At 39.8% G+C, this 14316-nt stretch overlaps 1 protein-coding gene across 2 annotated transcripts in view; it reads right to left on the bottom strand.

Moving 5' to 3' along the window:
* The window catches only part of cntnap2a (contactin associated protein 2a), a 409058-nt gene that overhangs the window by 135490 nt on the left and 259252 nt on the right, over positions 1-14316 (bottom strand). For both annotated transcript variants that reach the window (XM_086306026.1, XM_086306027.1), the window contains exons 11-14: positions 10754-10916; positions 5176-5282; positions 1899-2018; positions 966-1081 (exon numbers count right to left, since the gene is read on the bottom strand). In XM_086306026.1, coding sequence (XP_086162152.1) covers positions 966-1081; positions 1899-2018; positions 5176-5282; positions 10754-10916 — 506 coding nt within the window. The remainder of the gene's footprint in view (positions 1-965; positions 1082-1898; positions 2019-5175; positions 5283-10753; positions 10917-14316) is intronic.

The raw sequence follows: 14316 nt of genomic DNA, 5'->3' as shown, positions 1-14316 counted from the left end.
CGATATGGACCAAAATCTCGGGAGAATGTTTCCAGCAACTTGTTAAATCTAAGACATGAAGAAATTAAGACAGTTTTTAAGGAAAATGGGGGTCGAATGTGACACTGGGATAGTATAACCAATGAAGTGTCCTTTTAGTTTTCAATTATCTTGCACTAATCACTGTATCTACTGATATGTAAAAACTCAAGCTATCCCAAATTCATGCTGCCTGTATGTTTACTTAACCAGAAATTACAGAGGCTGGGGAACACATTAGCTCTGGGAAAACTTCAATTTGCATACAACTCGAGGCACAGCTCCACAAGCACATTTAGTATTTGCCAAGAAAAAAATGATAAATGATTAGTTGTAATGATTGAACTATTCTGCACATATTCATTTAATAAATACAGTATTGTGCCATGGGAAAAGAGACGTGGCTTTATAACTGCTTCACTACTTTTTAATTCACGCACTGCATGCATAATGTTAATGCCAATTCAAGTCCATGTGACTTAGGCGTAGTCGGAAAAATAAAGGGCTTTTTTTTCAGCAAACAATAAGAAGACTGCTATCACAGAAGAAAATGCAGCTGCTTTCTCACAACCAGAGGTCTCAGAGAAAACAGCCCAAAAATGAAACCCTATGGTCCTGTCAGCAACAGCAGAGTAACGTGTGCCGTGCACCATATTAGGCTTGCTTTTAAAGGGTGGGATAAAATCATCTAAAACAAAACAGATGTTAGCAGTAGTCAGTAAAAAAATCCTCACGGTTCTCATCGTTCATAATATGTACTAAGGGAGAAGCCCAGAGCCTGAGGGCTACAATTCAAACAAATCCAAACCCTTTTTTCCATCTCATAATATATTCCTTTTCATTTTTAAAAAAAAAGATTTTTTGGCTTCTAAACCTAAGTATAATACTACTTTTGCCTTATTTGCAGACAAAACACTTTCTATGCTTAACGTGTTCAAGTGCATTACCTGGTCCATTGAGGCACTGTAGTTGACCTGTAACACGGTCCGTCTGTTTCTGCTGGAGCCTGTGACTATGGTTTTGGGAGGCAGGTTGTTCATCACTGTGGTCCATACTTTGTCCTCTATGAAAATAGACAAAACACATTCAAAATGAAAACAAGCCATAGCGCAATTTAAACCTAGGAAACGTATTTGATCGTTCGTTTAATTTTACACATGCAATCGATTCGCACATGCAGACATAGCAACACATGAGTTGTGCAGTTTAGCTGTCATGGCAGTGAAGTTCTTTCCGTGTAATCTAAGTTACAGCTATGAGACTCCGGGATTTAATAGACACTTCTGTCCTGTTATAGTACGAACCAGTCACTCACACAGCTCCTTGTTCATTCACACTGTCAGTCAGGGAATGTGTGTGTGTGTGTGTGGTTCAGGTTTCTGAGGTGTGTGTGTGCGGGAGAGAGAGAGAGAGCGTGAAACTCTTAACATTTCAGAGGTGTGTGTGAGTGCGCTATTCAGCGTGACTGAGGGGCCAGCCAGTGGAGTGCAGTGACATTTCATTAAAAGTCTCGCCTTTGCTCTGCCTCCATGCTCTGCCGTTCCAGACTATCTACTTATTCCACTGTGTGTGTGTGTGTGTTCATGGAAGTGTGCAGGTGTGTGTGACAGAAGAAGTGTCACACAGACCCTTAGAGCACTCCTAGAGTTGCATAACAGCTTCGTTGCGTATATGTTTGTGGCGTGTGTTTTGATGTGCATGTGCATCTCAGTATCTGTGTTTGCTGCTGCTTCAGAAGTAAATGTCAGTTACTGTGAACATGTTGCCATGGAAACCACAGATATAACAGGTTAAGGCTGCAGAGTTTATTTCCTTTCACAGGTCACTGGGGCTAGACAGTATGGAAGGCACACACGCAAACACACACTGGAGACACACACCTGTCATGTTGCAGTTAACTTTGAAGGGGCCAAGAGGTCCGCTGCCATCGGGGTCGATCCAGTAGGCATCGGAGGACTTGCCCAAATGCTTGTAGGCCTCACACGAAGGCTCATAGATCGCTGGAGCAGAGCAAGGGTGAAGAAAAATGAGAGCAAACATGAGCAGTTGAAGGAGGATGGGTATTAAAGGAAAAACACAAAAAAAAACAAGCGCACTATACATCCCCTCCCCAAAATTAGGCTTACAATACAAGTCTGTGTTTGACACCTACTCAGTGTGACACCACGTCATGTTGAGATATACACTGACACTGGGGAACATCCATATTTAAAGGAGCACAACTGTTGAATGGATGACAGATGAGGAAACACTTTTTTCCTATTTATAAATCTTAACCAATGAGGCAAAAAAAAATAAAAAATAAAAATAAAAAATGGCCGTGGGTGGTGGCAGTGTTAAGGCCTGGCTTTCCAGCAAAATCAGCAGTTGATTCCCCGTAAACAGAAAAGCGTTCATAGATTGGCAGTTTTTTCTTTTTTTCTTTTTGCCCTGAGGCTGGTGCGAGAGAAGAGGCTACAGTAAGCCACTCAAAAATATACTATAGACAAATGCTAGAGTAACATTTCTGTTTTGTTATCTAATTCAGCAACTAAAGCTTCCAAATCCACGATGGACCTAAAATAGCAACTCAGTTTCCAAAGCTGCTTTCTTTTTTCCCCCCTATTTTTATTTTCCCCTTCGTCCAAAAGGCAATTTCATATGGTTGCCTCGCTCACCACATTGTCTCTATTCAGTGCCTGTCAAGGAGCGGCGTCTTCTCCCTAACACTCGAGCAATCTAGCGGACAACATATTGATGTTGTGTTTGTGTTGACGTACACACAGACAGACAGGGACGCGGACAGCAGGAAGAATTACACTTCAAAGTGAATTGCGAGCGTGCCTTGAAGTGAAACTTTCTTGATTGAAGTGTGACTCCTCACAGGCTTAACAATGAGTTTAAAAAGAAAAAGAGCCTGCAATATGTTAATAGTTCTTTGTTAGTTTGCCTGCTATCAACTCCTTATTTCTGTCTGCAGTTTCTTTATTTTTCAGCCTTTTCTTTTCTATATGTTCTCCGACTACTTCATTGATCTCAGTTTTGCAGGGTGGTTTTCTGATTAGAGGAGACTCTTTTTGTTAACCACAACCAGTGTTGGGAGGATGTAACTGTACTGAGGAATCTCAAAGGATCAAGAGAAGTGTTGAGGTTGATGTTTCTGTTCTGGCTCAAAGCCATTGGCAAAGGCTCTAATACAATGGTAGTTTAATAGCCAGCATTTCTCCTAGGACTTCTTCAGTGTTATGTACCACAACAGAAAGATTCAATGTACAGAGAAATTCAGAGAAATTTCTCCAGAGGGAACTTAATTAGAATATTTAGTAAGTCAATACAAAAATTATGTCTGCATATATTTACCATCAGAGTGGAATACTAGCAGGATTTGGAAAGGAGCTTATGGCAGTATCAACATAAAAGCTGTAAATGCTGGTAACCCCTGTGCTTATTTTTTAATGACAAAAAAATACAGTCAAAGTATTTAATTGGCATGAACTAAAATGCAGTTTTCAAAACTGTATACTCTTTTTTTTTTTTTTAAGTTATTAACCATTCAGTTATTGTTTTTATCTCAGAATATGGTTAAAACATATTTATTCTTCCATTAATTGACTATTACGTATCTAATCACTAAAGGATGGGACACTACTGCACACTCCTGGGTCTTTAATTGGTGACATGTTTTAAATCATTTCATGGCGTCAAATTACACCATGGTTTTGTTTCACTCTTTATTTATGCTGCCATCGTAGTCCAGAGGTTGAGAAGTGTAATTCTGGTGGTCATAAGGTTTGCCCTGTACCCATGTGTGCTGTTTGAAGGTACCTCAGCTTCTTTGTGCATGTTGGGTTAATAAGGTGCTTAAATGTAGAATAAAGCACTGTATGAATGCATGCTTAAATGTGGTTGTTACTCTAAAGCACTTTGAGTGGTCAGTAAGACTGAAAAAGCACTATATAAATGCCCGTCCATTCCATTTCATCAACTTTGCCACCGACAAGCTCCACCAGAGAAACTATTTAGAGGTCCGTGACAAAGAAGCGGCTCTTTAAGGAAGTGAAAAGAGTTGCTCATTCACTCTCTCTCCCCACACTTTACTGGCAGGTCTCCAGATTTGCCTCACACCTTTATAGCCGGAAACCAGAGACCTTCATTTCTAGGTTACTACTGCCTTAGGCTGTCTCTTATTACTCCTAACTAATCCTTGACAAATTTTTTCAGAGGGCATGCGTGAAGTCAGCACCTTGTTTACTCATTTGTTTCTTTCATGTATCATCACCAGCAGCTGTTATTTTGGCACATATGCAGCACAATGCATCGCAGAGCACTATGTGGTTGCATAGCGTTTCCATATAGCCCCAGAAACTCAGAGGTGTATGTGATACAGTAAGTATATAGTAAATAGGGATGCAATTTTGGACACAGATTCACACATATAGAGAGATGCAGTCGTACAAAGACATTTCTCGATGTGCATCTTGCTTCATCTGTTTCTGTATTTTTTATGATCTATTCATTATTACCTACTTAGACCAACTCCGCAGTGCCTAAATTTGAAAAATGTCTTTTTCACTCACTTTATTCCTCTGGCTTTCTCACACTTCCATTATATTAAATCTGCTCTTTTAGATTTATTTCCAGAACTTTACTTATCTGCCTTCTCTTAAAAGAGAACAGTCTTTGAGGCTTATGGGAGGAGGGATGGCATTCTCAAATTGTTAAGCATTTTTAAAAAAATCCCGCTTTGCTCTCTCCGACTCTGTTCTCTTTGTGTTATGGGGCTTTTTGGGTCGTATTCCTTTTTCTCTGTCGGAACAAAACACACAGTGTCGTCAGAAAAGCCTGATTCCCATGAATACTTCAAAAGTTCATCTGTCCCTCTAATGAGAATTGTGGCTTTGAGCTGAAAAAAACCCAACAAACAGCTTAATCACTCAAATTCGAATGGAGGAAGGCTAAATCAAACACACACACGCACACACACGCACACACACGCACACGCACACACACAGGCAGAGCAGAGCGGCCTAAAGTGTTGTTCCACGGACGGGAACACAAAGAAACAAAAAATGAATAGAACAAACAACTGTACACACAACTTGCCACACACACACACACACACACACACACACACACACACACACACACACACACACACACACACACACACATACTTACAAGTATGACATGTTGCTCCAGTGTATCCAGTTCCATCACAAGTACAGCTGAAGCTGTCCCAGGTCTGTTTACACCGACCACCATGTTCACAATGATTGGGCATACATCTAGAGAGAGGAGGACAGCAATAGCACTTTTACAGGAAATGTTTTCAACACTTGTTGCTTTAAAAACTTGCTTTATAAATAAATACACTACCATTCAATGATCAATATCTGTCACTCAGAAGAGTTCTTATTTTGAAAGGAAAGCACATCGATTTTTATAGATACTTTTTAATGATAGCACCCATCCAACAGCACATTGTGTTACTTAATGCAATTTATCACGGTAAAAAACTTATTGATCAGAAAACAATAAAAGCTTCAACAAAAGCTTTTCTAACTACAAACATTTTTGTACCATGAGTCAGCGTGTGATGTTAGAAAGTGTGTGCCATCGATAAAACACTGTATGAACCGTTCTGTGATTAGCTGAACGGGGCTTGAGCCAGAAAGCGCTTTGAGTGCTCAACTGAGTAGAAAAGCGCCATGTAAGTGCCAGACCATTTATCAAATCTTTTCTCAAAATGACCCAAACTCACCAGAGTATTTTTGTTCTCCAAAACAAAAGATATCCCATTCTGATTCTTAGTTCTGTTCCCAGCTTTAATTGAACTTAACTATAAAAGAAAAAAAAAGAAGTTGTTCTAATGCGCAGCTGAGCAATGGGACAAATACACTAGAGTCTCTGACTTGGAAACAGATCTCTTACAGAGTCATATGGTGCTAGGTTGTGAAGAGAGGAGTGGATTATTTTCTTCAAACAAACAAACAAACAAAAAAATTTCTTTGCTTTTTGTTTTGGCAATTTGCTCCTTTTCATAGAACAACAGAATATTCTGGGCTATGGTAATATGACGAATTAACAATTTAATGTGACAAACTTGCGTATGCCCATATAGACATCTCATTAAAAACTTTTTTTATAACAGATGATCTAAATTTTGTGATAAACAATGTTAAGGTGCACTATATCTAACTTGTTGAAAAGGAAAGGAAATACATTAAAAGGTGATTACTTGTAGGTTACATGAACTGTGACCACATTGAGATTTTCTTTAGAAGTCCATTACTATAGGTAGCTACTATCTAAAGAAATACAGGACTGACAGAGTGGCATCCCTATTCATCTGAGACAGAAGTCTTACAATATAATAATAAAAGAATGTGATTCTATGAGTTGAGATTAATGTAAGTTTTATGATTTCACTGACCCGAGGCCCTTGAAAACTACCACACATACCTTTGCAGGCAAAGGATACTAAATATTTATGCTGTAAAAAAGCTGATTCAAAAGGACAAAACCAGTGATAAGATCTAAACCATTCAAACATATCAGTCAGCATGATGATAATTTCTAATAATTTAAAATAGAACTCGGCAAAGAACCTTCGTTCTTTGAATTTCCACATATTTTCTCCCTGTTTGGACTCTTTTCATAACCAATGATGTCGCTATTAGCTTGATAGGTTCAATGAATCTGTTAACATTTCCATTCAAGGTGTTCACAAGAACAAAAGAAAGAAAGTAATGCCTTCACTTGATACCCCCCCAACCCCACAGCAATACTTGTGCCAAGACACCCAGTCAGTGAAAGAAAATGCAGGATCTACTGGTGACCTTGGCTAACTGTAAACAATCAGGAATAACTCAGTTTTAATCGGACCATGTGCGACTAAATAAAGTGAGACTGTCAGTGACTACTGAAGTGTGTGTCTGCCTATACTAAAATGAAACATCATTGATTATTGAGTGCACGAGGCGACAGACCTGCTAATGATGCTGAATCTCAGTGTTCCATCTTAGGTTTCTTAACATAAAGCATATTGTTATTGTTAAAATTTAGTCTCTATATTCACAGATGGAAGTAAACAGAGTGTGAACACAGCACTGAGCACACAGCAGTTAAGACATCACAGTTTTTCTTGTTAAAATTTGAATACCAACCCAAATCCCGAGCACATCAAAGTTCTGTGGTTTGATCTGCCTGCAGGCCTGTGGGGATGGATCCCGAGGCACGGGAGGCTTAAAGCGGGGTTTTCCACACACACAGTCATGTATGAGTTATGCGATTAGAATTTTTAAGTCTGCTTACTTGAATGTAATAAAATGGTGTTAGCAGGAAAGCGAGCTGGAGGACAAACAAACACTGACTCGTAAAAGCTGCAGGGGTCCTTTAAAATTCTGAGTTCTTCTCCAGCCTCACTGGCTGTCGGGCAGTTAAGCAGCACAAATATTCCACCTCTGGAGCTGGACATGATGATTACTGCTGTTGTGCACACAATACTGATGAAAGTGACATACTACTTTGGCCTTGTTCACATAACATAGGATAGCTTCACTGACAGCAGAGGGGGTTATAATTGTGGCCATCTTTGGATTTCTTTGTACATTTGGACTCAGTGTACTTGGAAAACGAGGGGGACAGCATGTGCTGTAAAAAAAATGAAATAAATAAAATAAATAAAAATCCTGCCTGTCTGCTAGGCTACAAAATATTTGACAAGCATTTGGCTATGTACAAAATCGACCCTGTGGCAGTCTAAAAGCTGTGAAAAACAAACATTCTAGTGTGACACTAGATTGCACAGCACATTTTTAATGCAAGTAACGCATCTGGAGTGCAGAATGACTCAAATTCCCTGAAATGTTTCTGTCAGCGCATTTCGGGCAGTTTGTCCAAGTAGAGTTAACTTCAAGTTAACGAGCTTACTGCGCTAAAGCTTTGACGCCGTGCAGCCCCACGCACAGTTAATTTCCTTTTGCTGCGCAGCTCTCACACAGTGGCTCAGCTATGCTCCAATCCCTCCATATTGTGGCCAGTCACATGCGAGGATATAGGATAATATCATTATATGAAAAACAGAGGGAGAGACGCGACAGTTAAGTGGAGTGTGCGTCTGTCCTCTCAGTAAGTGAGTGAGACAGTAGACAGTGGTGAGGAGGGCTGTGCGAGTGCATCGCAAAAACACATAAATATGCCTGACACCCGTAAACGAAGCAGCATCTGGCTTTTTTGTCTCGGTCTCGACTTTGTCTTTGTCTTGACTCAGTCTGTCTTGGTCTTGTCTTGACTACAAGTCTATTCATCAGTGGTGCAGAGGGTATGTTGATGATGAAAGCACTAGCATTAGTGCTAATCTTTTCTGCAAGGCTCCAAAAATAAATAAATAAATAAATCCATGATTCAATTCCAGTTACATCTTTGCAGCATGCTTCTTGTTATGGATAATGCAACATTGTTCTGTTAATTTTCAAGACATTTCCCTAATGTTCCTACTTAATCTAGGCATTTCCAATCCAGAGGTAATGTTAGTCATTTTTTAAAAAGGTTTGTAGTGGTGTAACATACCGACAAAGGTTAGGTAGATTTGACCTATTTGTGTTGTGCTTGAGTACAAATATAGAGTAGATCGCACCTAACAAATTGTGTACTAATTAGGGTTAGGGTTAATTGTTACATCAATTTCGTTGAGTATATTTTTAAAAGTTTGTTTTTACAGTGTAACAAGGTTCAGATAAAGGGCCTTTCACAGAGGGTTGCAATTGACAATCACAAAAGACATTATGCTCAGCAAGCTGTGATCACTCAAGTATACTAACTATATATGCGGCTTTTTTTTTCCTGAAAAAAAAAAGACATTTCGGCAAATTTATGAGCGTGTGTGGTTTTATGTGCCTCTGCACTCATTGCCTCGGCAGTATTACAGAACAACAGTGACATTGTGGGAATTTGCATGGGCATAGCTATGTGTCCACCTGAGAGTGTGTCTGTTAGGTTGTATGTAGTTTCTGTTTCTTCCACTATCTCACCCTAAACACAATCTCACAGTGGAACGGCATTGATCAAAGGGAGGTCAGACAGGGCTATTGAACTGCCTTCAAAGACATTCTGATTAGTTAGATGGTAACAGTGCACCCATTCATCTTCCATGGCAGAACAAGGCCCACCTCAAGTACTGCAGGGCTTATACAAAACATTTGAAGTAATAGACTTGGGCAATACTGGGAGCACAGAGAGTAGGATAGTTTCATTAAATTTGGAAACTTCTGTGTTAGTTCACGTCCAAAATAAAGTTTTTTGGCCATGGACAGTTTTTTTTTCTCCACCTGTGAAGGCAGAAGTTTTCTGGAGAACTGTCAGCACATCTGCTATTGCATTTTCAATATGCAGCAGCAGGAAGCCAACTTCCAGTGGTCTGTAACACTCTCGGTCACTCATCTTTGTGATCGTTTCCTCCGTACAGTATAGTGTACGTCACATAGAGGCAGTTGCACAGAATTGCACAAAATAAACAGCATCAGTATTCTGTTGAAGTGAAATTGTAACAATGATGAGTAACATTTGATCAAATTAAAACATAATAACGCGGTCTTCTGGCTGACTCAGTCAATTAGCACCTCTAAATTGGGCATTTGATTGCACAGCACAATGCAAAACAGAGTCAAACAGAGTCAAAATGCAAATTTTGACTTTGTAAGCATTTTGCTATTTACTGGATGACATTTCAAATCAAAATTATTATTATCATTCATATTAGGTATGACACATACTGTGTCATACTCTGCCTCACAGAGCCCCTCCTCCTGACCCCCTCCAGGTACACTGTAAGAATAAACACAATATGAACAAATACAATACGTTTCATTCATTATTGGAGGAGAGTAGGGCACAAAAAGGATTTTTTGACTAGAGTTATAAACTAGGTGGCCTAAACTGCCACAAACACTTTAATAGAAACATTATCTGAAAATGCAAATGCAAAATGACAACACTGACTTAAACAGGATTTTCTGATGAGTCTGCCTGTGTAAGTGTGTGCCCAAGCAGTTGTCTGAACTCAAGATTCCCAGCCAGTCAGACCACTTGTGGCGAACCTAAATTGATCACAATCAAGCAGGGGTACTTGGTGTCTTCTTCGCTCACCAAGGATATCGATGAAGGTCATTGACAAACCTCACCTGAAGACAAATCACTAAATAATACGTGACTAACACCACCGGGATTAAACGTGTCCTCAAAGTTTAAATGGTTTTGCACACAGGCATCAATGCAGGCAAATGTTGCATGGGTGACTGCATGTATGGCGAATCCATTCCAATGTGTTTGTCTAGTCCATGACAAGGAAATAAATTGAAATGTCAACAAGTTTAATGAATGCTTACAGTGAGCCAACATTGGGAGGTGCTGTGCAGAATTTCCATGTCTGGTATCCTTGGCAATAAAACCGAACTGCATGGCTCATTTTTGATGTTTGATTAAGATTGTCCAATGTTTTCCACTGATAAAATACACACCTCCTTGCACTGTAATTTTCCCCATCAACTATATCTGACAAGCAGATAGGAGACAGCAATACACTCACATACTTGTTGATTCAAACAGACAAGTGGATGTTTGTGCTATAAGTCTCTGGATCGAAATTCAAAGACTCCACATGGCGCTCTTGTCTAGTATATGATTCTTCCTATTTAAAACCAGTTGATTTATATCAATCATTGCTTTTGTCCTCTGCCCATGCCTGACCCACTCTTACCTGTCTATGATTGCACACATGTCCAGGCTGACATTCTCAAAAGCTCCCACAGTGCCTTTCTCCACAGCATGTAGATCAGCAGGTTGGTCATCAACTAAGACTGCTTGCATGCAGCCTTGAAACGAACGCTGGGTTGGTGGAAACAGTGTTTGCAGAAAATAACCTGGAACCCATACAAGAAACAAACAAAAGAAAAGAAAGTAAAACATTGTTACATAAAAAAATGGCAATTTTCTGCTGACAATTACAGATAGTTGGAAGTGGAAAAAATGCTGTAACTATTTTTGAGAAGGAACAGAAACAAAGGGATGCATAAAAGCTTGTTTTAATAGTGAAATGAAAGAAGTGGGAGATTGAAAGAATCCTATTATGCTCTCCCTGCAATCTCACGATTTAAAACACACCATGAAAAGAAGACAGTGACATTATCCTTGATGAGCAACAACACACCTGGCCAGTGAATGGTTATTGTCCCCTTTTTTAAAACCATGAACCTTCATCACTTGTCTTGTTTTAGAGCTTATCCGCAAGGCCCATTAGACTTAATGCTGGTGCTAAGACTGCAGTAGGCTAGAGGACATACAGATTTTACTCTATACTGTACGTTTATGAGGTACAGGAGTCAATGGCCCGTCCAGAGGTTTCACTGGGCCTTGACTGAAGAGGGGACAAGGCTAGGACAAAACTATACACCTGTGTGTATTTTTTGAACATTCTTTATCTTTTACAAAACTTCACTGATATATGACAGGTTTACATGTACTCTACATGCATATCTTCTACATGTTTAAATCTGCCTCCGTGCTTTGTGTATAATAGTTGCACAGCATACAGTATAGGAGTGTAAATCTACAGAGCACAGGCAGTCCAACAGCACACGGGTCACTCATAAAACACAACCGCTCAATGACATCTCCATCATCGTGATGATATAAGCTGTCACACTCTCCAGCATGCCTATCAGCTTCAAGGCCAAAGCATCAAAGAGACTTATTATACAAGGCGTGTGCACTGGGTGTGTGTGTGTGTATGTGTGTGTATACATCGACATAATTGTAGTTTATGTCCCTGACACAAAGCATATAAAACAGTAGAAAGTAAACAGTATGTATAAGGGTATGTGTGTGCACGTTTGCTGGATTCATCCTGTTCTTCACATCTTTTGATTTTCATCTCCTCCTTCCAAAAAGTTTCTCCTGTCATCCTTGCCATCTGTCTCTTTTCCTGCCACACCTGCCTGGTGGTTTTTTGTTTTTTTTTTTCCAGGGAGAAACACAGAGAGAGAGAGAAAGACAGAGAGGGAGATAGAAAAGGAAGAGAAGATGGGAAACAGAGCAGACTGCAGCTGGCTGGCAGCACTTTGTGTCCTGTGGATAGCTTATAAATGCAAAGGAAATCCAGCTATCCTGACAGTTTGGCAGAATGAGTGACACCATGCATGAAGCTATGGGTGGATGTATGTATGTTGCTCGGCCATGAAAGCCAGCGGGAGGTTTGTTTCTCTGCTTCTCTTTTCAAGCCACCAACTGAGTGGTTTTTGCAATTAAAGTTCAACACTATATCCGATTAGTTTATTAGGTGTCACTTTATAATTTACTCTTTTGATGCAAAAATACTTTTTTAAGAGCAATAACTGAAATGCACCTGTATTTCTACTAAAACCGGCATGCTTCAGGTGACAGCTGACTTTGGATTAAAAGTTAATCATCAATCAGCAAACAAAAGCAAAAATCTGATATCTAGAAAAAGCTAAATGAATCCAAACATCTGCAAATCACTATTTAAAAGACACAGGTGATCATTTATCTATATGAATGAGCACTATAAATGCTCCTTTTACCATATTGCATATTAAATGATTAATAGATGGATAAATAAGACTCAGAGAGTATGTAGATTTTGCAGTAGCAGAGTTTTAAATAGATTTAAAGTACAGCATTTTATTTTATTATTACTCTAAAGCAATGACCAGACATAACCAATGTTAATATATAGTTACAATTCTGTTTTAGTCTGCCTCCCTGGGAACATTTTTATTTCCCCAAGAAGCTTCAAGAAAATTAATTTTTTATGAGGCAGCACGGTGGCACGGTGGTTAGCACTGTTGCCGCACAGCAAGAAGGTCCTGAGTTCAATTCCAACATCAGGCCGGGGTCTTTCTGTGTGGAGTTTGCATGTTCTCCCCGTGTTTGCGTGGGTTCCCTCCGGGTACTCCGGCTTCCTCCCACTGTCCAAAGACATGCAGCTTGTGGGGATAGGTCAATTGGAAAATCCAAATTGCCATTAGGTGTGAATGTGAGTGCGAATGGTTGTCTGTCCCTGTGTGTTGGCCCTGCGACAGACTGGCGACCTGTCCAGGGTGTACCCCACCTCTCGCCCTATGACAGCTGGGATAGGCTCCAGCGCCCCCCGCGACCCTGAAAAGGATAAGCGGAAGCGAATGGATGGATGGATGGATGATTTTAAAATATGTATCACTGTATGAATGTAATGCAGATATACTCACACAAAGCTCAAGATTCAGACCGCTGTTAGTAGAAAGTCCAACAAAGACAAAACAATTGCTGGAAGCAAAGCAAATGCATCACCATACCTCAATCGATCTTCTAATCTAAATTCTAGATAAGAATAAGCAGTACTTATTTCTCCCTAATTTCAATGTCATTCTTTGCTTTAATTTGCAGTATTACTACAAACAGAAGAACTCTGTTTCTTATAACTGTTCAGAATGTGGAACAACAGCAATAACCCCCTGCAGTCTTGTTGGCACACTATCACAATCCCCCTGTTGGGCCTAAAGAGCTCGTCTTACAATACACACTGGAAAGACCAGCACCAGCTTTCTTCTACCTGTGCACGGCTGGCTCCCAGGCTATGTTTCCAAATCCCATTACATTTAGAGGTATGTGTCTGCTTCCGGAAGAGGTAGGTTGGAAATCTGCCAATATGCTCAGAGGTAAATTATTAAACAAATATTCCAAGGATGTAACTCTAGAATATATTCAGAAGAGACAAGAACTATTGCCAAACACAATATGTAATTTCACACAAAACCAAGAATGCACTCCCGGAAAGGAAAATGCTTATCTCCTGACCACCTGCTGCAGTTTGTCCCTCAGCAATTTACCCTAAGTGTCCAAAAAAGTCCTCAGAGCACTCTCAAACAAACATAACTCGCATTAATATCAAACAAAACTCATGTCAATAAAATCATTTGGCACCTTAGCTGATATGCACGTAAACAGAACTGTTTGCACTTACACAAAATGACACAAGATGCACATGCAGCACGTGGACTGCACTTTGATAAATGTGGTTGCCAGAGTGTCATGTCTTATTCATCACAAGCCTTAGGATGTAAAGGTAGGATTTAAAAGGAACGGCATGCAAGACGCATGGCTGAAAATGTGCTATTCATTACAAGTTACCGCAAGAACTTAAGATGCTAAAATGACCAAAAGAAAGCACTGGAGGGCTACAATGCTGTGTTTCAAGAAGGTCAAAAAATATACTGTGTCATAGTGTACAGTCTATGTGTAGTAATGGGAAAGCAACTGTAGGAC

Source organism: Aulonocara sp. 'chitande type north' Nkhata Bay, linkage group LG9 (assembly GCF_057382095.1).
Source record: "Aulonocara sp. 'chitande type north' Nkhata Bay isolate Kocher_YH1m ecotype deep benthic linkage group LG9, A_spYH_male_GT1.1, whole genome shotgun sequence".
Taxonomy (NCBI): Eukaryota; Metazoa; Chordata; class Actinopteri; order Cichliformes; family Cichlidae; genus Aulonocara; species Aulonocara sp. 'chitande type north' Nkhata Bay.
This window is presented reverse-complemented; position numbering and strand designations above follow the sequence as displayed.